Source organism: Charadrius vociferus, unplaced genomic scaffold (genome assembly GCF_000708025.1).
Source record: "Charadrius vociferus isolate BGI_N301 unplaced genomic scaffold, ASM70802v2 scaffold3292, whole genome shotgun sequence".
Classification (NCBI taxonomy): domain Eukaryota; kingdom Metazoa; phylum Chordata; class Aves; order Charadriiformes; family Charadriidae; genus Charadrius; species Charadrius vociferus.
In genome coordinates this window covers 8,240-14,580 of record NW_009647389.1, presented here as the reverse complement: position 1 = coordinate 14,580, position 6,341 = coordinate 8,240, and the positions used below count along the sequence as shown (strand labels likewise).

Sequence of the window (6,341 nt, the reverse complement as noted above, 5' to 3'; positions counted from 1 at the left end):
GCCGCAGCCTCCCGGTTGTCGTTCCCCTCAGCTCCCAGGACGGGCCCGTTGTTGGCGGAGCAGCCTCCGCTGTTTCCCCGGTTGGAGGGCAGCCCGGGACGGGGCTCTCTCTCCGCTCCCCCGGGGTGGCGGGACGCGGAGGCCTTGGGCGAGCACCCCCGGGGCTTTGGGGGTGTTCCTAACCGGGGACAGAGCACCGAGGCGGTGAGCAGGGGTATGGCAGTCCTGCGGGCAGCCCCTCGCCGGTGCCCCCAGCCTTTCTGAGCCATGGGGACCCATGTGTTGCCCCTCAGAGAGGCAAAGTGTCACCTCTCTGGTTGCGTCTTACCGAAACGCTGCTAAAACCCGGTGATATCCGTGACGGGGGAGCCCCAGCCCCATGCTGGCACCTGTCCGGAGCCAGGGCAGTGCCCAGTCCTTGCGTACCCCCTCCTTTGGGCTGTTTGGACCCTTCCCACAGACCATCCTTCGCCTCTGAACCCGCACAGCAGCGGGGATTGAGCTTCCCATTTGCCACTATTCCTACTTTTTCCTTGTAGTACTCTCTGAGCCTTATTAATAATAAAAAAACCCCACCGTAGGTTTATTTCTGTTTGCAGGGTGATGAAGTTACGCACGTATATACGTAGTAAAGGAGCTAATTTCCCAGCTTTTAGGTGGTTAGTACTCAGACGGGTTTGGCTGGATCCTGGGTGAAGAGATTTGGTAACCCTGAGCCTAACCATGCCATTCTGTGTTACGTGCAGAGGCTGACGCAATGTTCCCAGAGTGATATCGTTGGGATGTCTCAGCTGCGTGAAAGGTAGAAGAGCCGCAAGCAATTAGGACGACGTTGAAATCCCCATCGGCTGGTTGGTATGTCCCTTTCCCTCTGGGTCAGAGCACGTTGCTCCCGTGTTTCTCGCCTGTTTCTTAGTGTATTCCCACGTTATTACATCTGACATCTTAGAACCTGTGACATGAACATCTGATATTGGCTAAATATTATCAGACAGCCGAGATTATTTGGAATAAGTGACAGGCATAGTGCTGAAAATCCATTATTTCCCTGATTTTAGTAATGTTTCACCAGTTTTTAAAATCACAACTATTGCATCAAGTTCACCACATATGAACAACGCCATCACTTCATGTTTCCTAAGGGAAAACACGGTGAGGGAAGCGATGGCACCACATAGCTAGTAAAGAAAACACTTAGAAATAAAACGTATGAAATGAGACGGGAGCTGAGGAACTGGAGAGGTGGTGTGGTACGGGAAGGCACGGGTGGTGAGATGGCCCCACTGGTGACTGTGGGCATGGTCGGATGTGAGCAGATCCTGGAGGTTTGCTCGGGAGAGCGGGAAGCTGGAATGGGACGGTGCAGCAAGAGCCAGCTGGAGTTTGAGAGTCAGGGTGACGTCGCCCTGGTAGCGAGTGGCTGTGAGTAGGCGTTTCCTTGACAAGGCTGTCTGGCACACACAAGAAATCCTTCCAAATAGGCTGTGAAAAGGAAAAAAAGTCAGTTTCCAAAGCAAGACGTAGTAAAGATGTTCTGTTTTCCTTCTCACTCTGCCCTCGGTCTCACTGATTCTTACAGCACCCGGGAACCTCACTGGTGTAGCTGTTTCAAGCAGTTTAGCAAAGCTGGTTTTAAATCCCTAATAGGATTAGTACCTATTTGCAGTGGACTTTAGAAAATCTCGTCTTCGTTTGACTTCCTTTCCCCGTCTTAGGAGTCTGCAGCTCCTCTGGGAGGATGGACACCCTGAGAAACCGGACGGTGGAGGAGCTCCGGGAGCTGCAGGACAATGCGGAGGAGATCGAGCGCCTGGCCCTGGAGTCCCAGGAGGTACGTGCGGATGGCGTGACGCAGGCAGGGCTTCGTTAACACCTCGCCCGCGCTGACTGTCACGTCTCCTTCCACAGGTTCAGGAGCTGCAGCTGGAAAGGGAGATGGCCCTCGCTGCCAACCGAAGCTTGGCCGAGCAGAACCTGAAGTTCCAGGCGCCGCTGGAGACGGGGCGCACCGACCTCTCTAACAAATACGAAGAGCTGCAGAAGCTGGCCGAGCGGTGTAAGGAGCAAAAGGCAAAACTGGGTGAGCGTTTGCAAACCTTGCACCCTTTCCGATGAAGTCGCGTGGGCTGTAGTTTGTGCAACATCCTTCCCTTTTGCTTCTGCCTACCTTGGCCATACCGAGCAGAGGAACTCTCTAGAGCGGCGGCAGAAAGGATTCTGCTGTGTATAAAATCTATATTGTCCTGTTTCCTGGTCAAACTCAGTTGGACAGGTCGAGGATGCTGTTCTAGCAAAAAAAACTCTTCTACTGCAACGGTGACTAAGGTTCTTTCCTCTTCAGATTTTCTCCTCGTATCAACAGTTTCCAAGGCGGGAGAGCGCAACGGCGCTCTGTGCTAATGATTTTCCCCTGTTATGCGTTTAATGTTTTGCTCTGCTGCTCTCTTTTGTTTCCCCAGAGAAATTTTCAGCAGCGATGCATCCTCAGACCTTGCTGGATCTCCTGCAGGTGGAAAGCCAGAAAATCGAAGAGGAGTCTGAGGTGAGCTTAAGGTTTAAATCCGTTAGCAAGTCAAGTGATTAGTCCTCAAAGACTTGAAGTTACACTCCCAAGACTAATCCCTTAAATCAAGGATTATCTCTTTGTAGGTTTGGCGTTGTTGCTCCGAAAAATTGGATTGCCCTTTGTTTGGTTGTGTGTGGCGTGATGGTCTCTGACAGAGATGTAAATCCTAAGCTGGGCTTGGGGAAGAAGAGTAGAGGGATGCAGTCCTAATGTCTATTTTCTCTTCCAGAAAATGGCCGAGAAGTTCCTGGAGGGCGAGGTGCCCCTGGAAACATTTCTCGAACAGTTTTCCGTGATGAGGAAGTTGTCCCACTTGCGCCGGGTCAGAGTTGAAAAGCTGCAAGAGATATTGAGGAAGTTGGAAGCGTCGCAGGAGCCCGGCAGGGACTCTCAGCAGCACTTGCCTCCTCACGTACCCGGGCCCGCAGAGCCGCCGAAGCCCCAGCCTTTCCCTTCGGGGGCTCCTTCCTTCCCTTTGCCCTACAGCCCAGCCCCCAGTGTGCCGGTCGGCCCCACAGCTCACGGAGCTCTCCCTCCCGCTCCTTTCTCTGGCTCCCCGGTCACCGTGGGACACGTTGCTTCCTCTCAGCCCGGCACCCAGCCCTCCTTTCCGTATACGCCTCCTCCAGGTCCTGGATACCCACCGGTGCAGGCTGCCGATTCCACGCCGGGCTATCCCAAACCCCCCTCGGGAGGCTCATCTCCGGCACCGGGTTATTCCTGGTCTCCATCCAGGGGTCCGCCTCAACCCGCAGCGTTTCCTGGCTCTCGCCCTTCTCCTCCGCCGCCCAGACCCGGGTATCCTCCCTACTTCCCCCCTGGGGCAGGGAGACCGCAGTGCCCCTACCCGACCCAGCCCCCTCTCCCGAATTTCCCAATCCCTCAGCAGCCTCCCTATCCTCCTGGACCTCCCCCACCTTTTGGCTACCCTCCACCTCCGCCCCCTCAGCGCCCTGCTTGGCCTGGCTACTAAATCAGGACTCCGGGGGAGCATCCCAACTGCTGCTCCCTCCTCTTTTTGTGGACACGGGGAAGACGAGCGAGGCGAGAGAGCGTTGCTCTTCGATGGGTGCGAAAGCGTTACGCAGGAGAAGAGACGGGTGCTGCAACTCTGTGCCGATCGCCGGTGGGCTGAAACGTCGGCTTCCGAATCGGCTCGTCCGAGCTCTGGTGTGAAAGCCAGGTAGTCGGCCGGGGGACGCGGGGACGATGTGCACCGACTGCCACCCCCCTCCTCGTCTGCGTGTGGGTGAGCGAGAGAGACCGCGCCGCCCTGCGCGCCTCTCGTTTGCTATGTGGGTAACGGGTGTAATATCGTAATTCAAAGCCTTTTCACGGGTGTTTAAAAGACACGCGGGGAATCTCTGACAGTATTTCTGACCCAAAATACTCACTGCTTTCCAAGGAACTTCTTGGAAGCGGGAGGCAGAGCCAGCCCGGCTCGCGGGCGGTCCGTAACTGATTGCAGGAGGGAGAAGCAGCTCCTTCGCCCCTTGGGTGGGCTGAGCCGTGTGATCTGTCTGTGGTTTTATGCTGGGGCAGGAAAACTTCCCCCTCCAGCCCCGCTCCAGCCCTTCCCAGCCGGCCGTGAGGTCTGGATTCCCCCAGCGCTGCCCTCCCTGCGAGTACCGGTGTGCTTCAAAGCAGAGGCCGGTCCCAATTCCGTCGGGTTTAGGTGTTCCCAGCTCACCGGGGAGCAAAAACCTCTTAATTGCTGCTGCTTCTGTCCAGCACAGGAGCCTTTCCCAACCTGTGCCGGCCGCGTGTTGTCTCACCGAGGGTACGAAGGCTCCGGTGACTCCCCAGAGTTCAACTCCTGGATATTATCTGTGCTTTTGAAGTCAGATAGGGCGGTACGACGTCTCGGGCTGCTGATGTTTTGGGGACACGTTGTCTCGGGTCACAGGGAGGAGTGGGAGTCGGTGTCTCCTGCCCGGCTTTGGGAAAGGCTGGGGCTCAACAGCCTCCCGGATTCCCCGCCTCTCCTGCGGCACCCAGGGGAACGGGGTAAGTTATTTAGGGTGCTACGGGCTCCAGCCTTCCTCACGTCCCCCTTCTCAGGAAACACTAGGTAACGGAGGGAGCGACGAATTAACGTTAATGGAAATGAGATTTGCTTTGCTCAGCACTTTATCCTCTGAATCCTGCCTGTATCCCTGTAAGTTATTTATAAGGAAAGATTACTAATGGACTAGAACGAGGCAAACGCTTGTGGGGTTTGATGGAAGCAATTCCGTATCTGTGGTTAATTACAGTAATAAAATTTGATGAATTGCACGCGGGGTCACGGCAGTGGTTGCTTTCGGAAATGACGGGGCATCCAGCTGACACTTTCTATTGATCTTTTTGTGCCCTCCTGGCGTCCTTACACCAGCTTCCTCTCGATTTTTGTCAATAAAACCTTTCACCCTCTCGCAGGACCATCTTCTTCCAACCCATCTCTCCTGCTCTCTTGTTTTCATCTTTCCTAAGGGGCCCGTTTGCCTGGGGCTCTTCGGCATCAGCCCGTCTCTCCCTTCCTCTGGCACCGTCCCGCGTTTTCCCTCCCCGGCTGGGAAGGAGATGGTGGAAGGAACGGTACCGGTGGCGTTGGAAGGAAGAGAACAAGACATCATTACTAGAAAAGAACAACTTTATTACAACGGTTATTGCTTATTAAATATCTCAGACTTGTTCTCAGTATTTCTGCCCTCCCCGTGCTCCTCGCAGCCGTGCTTTCCTTTAGGCGTCTGCCCAAATCTCACGCCAGCCCACGCAAACAACAGCCAAGCGCGTGTCTTCGCAGCTTTCCCCCTCCCTGCAACCCCGGCAGACGCGGGTCTCGCCGCCTTTCTCGTGAAGCTCAGCACCCCGCTATCGGGCCGCCTGGCAGCCAGCAGCCCGTTTCGCTTTCAGCCCCCCGCCGTCAGCGTGGCTGCGCCGCTCTCGCTGCAGGTATGAAGCCTGCTGCAACCCTTCGAAACTCATACAAATAGCTTAAAAAAAAACAAAAAAAAAAACAAACCAAAACCAAAACAAACCCCCAAATCTCCCCACCTCGCACTCTCCCACGAGGGAGGCTCAAAAACAAGAGGAAGTTTTCTCGGAAAGGGACCGGGGCGCAACCGAAGCTGAGCTAAGCAGGGTCAGAGCTGAGCCGCGCACGCCTGGTGCCCAGTATGAGCAGGTATGGAGGAGGACGGGCCAGTTTGGCTCCCAGTTTGGCAGGGACTGGAGAGGTGAAACCCAGCCCCGGAGGTCTCCCATCGCATTTTGAGGAGGTGAGGGAGGGGGAGGATGCGGGCAGGCTTTCTTCCGAGGTGCGCGGCGCAGGGATTTGTCATCTCATCCCTCGGCTTCGTTCGGTTCGTCGTCGCATCGGATCGCGGCGGAGTTTGGGGTTGGAGAGGACCTTCAAAGATCATCTCGGTTGTCGTGCGTGCGTGTGTGTGTGTGTGTGTCCCTCCCTCCTGCCGTGGGCCGGGACGGCTTTTGCTAGATGGGGTTGCGCCAAAATTGCCCTTTCTTGCGCTGCATCCCACCTCTGCCTGCAGGGCGGGGACGGAGACAAGGTGGCTCGCCAAAAAAAAAAAAACAAAACCCCCAAAATTGCAAGAAAAGCCGCTAATTCGGCAGTTGCTGCGCTGCCACGTGCGTCACCGCCCTGGGACAGCGCTGGGTGGCCGTGGAGGTGGTGGTGGTGGGGATGGCTCGGCTGGGGACCAGGGCAGCCCGAGAGGGGGCCAGCCGTTGCGAGGACGGTGACGGGGAGGGGGGCACACTCGACGGGTGGAGG

The 6,341-nt window shown here is 56.0% G+C and overlaps 1 protein-coding gene across 1 annotated transcript; it reads left to right on the top strand.

Annotated features, from left to right (window-relative positions):
• The first annotated feature begins 1,738 nt into the window (after positions 1–1,738).
• On the top strand, positions 1,739–3,539 carry VPS37C (vacuolar protein sorting 37 homolog C (S. cerevisiae)). Its single transcript, XM_009880117.1, has 4 exons — positions 1,739–1,831; positions 1,909–2,080; positions 2,460–2,542; positions 2,796–3,539. The coding sequence occupies exons 1-4, from the start codon at positions 1,739–1,741 to the stop codon at positions 3,537–3,539; spliced, it is 1,092 nt and encodes a 363-aa protein (XP_009878419.1).
• Positions 3,540–6,341: the final 2,802 nt, after the last annotated feature.

Coding starts and splice junctions, on each gene's coding strand:
- VPS37C (XM_009880117.1), top strand. CDS start 1,739: ATGGACACCCTGAGAAACCGGACGGTGGAGGAGCTCCGGGAGCTGCAG. Junction 2,081..2,459: donor GGAGCAAAAGGCAAAACTGG/GTGAGCGTTTGC, acceptor TTGTTTCCCCAG/AGAAATTTTCAGCAGCGATG. Junction 2,543..2,795: donor AAATCGAAGAGGAGTCTGAG/GTGAGCTTAAGG, acceptor TTTCTCTTCCAG/AAAATGGCCGAGAAGTTCCT.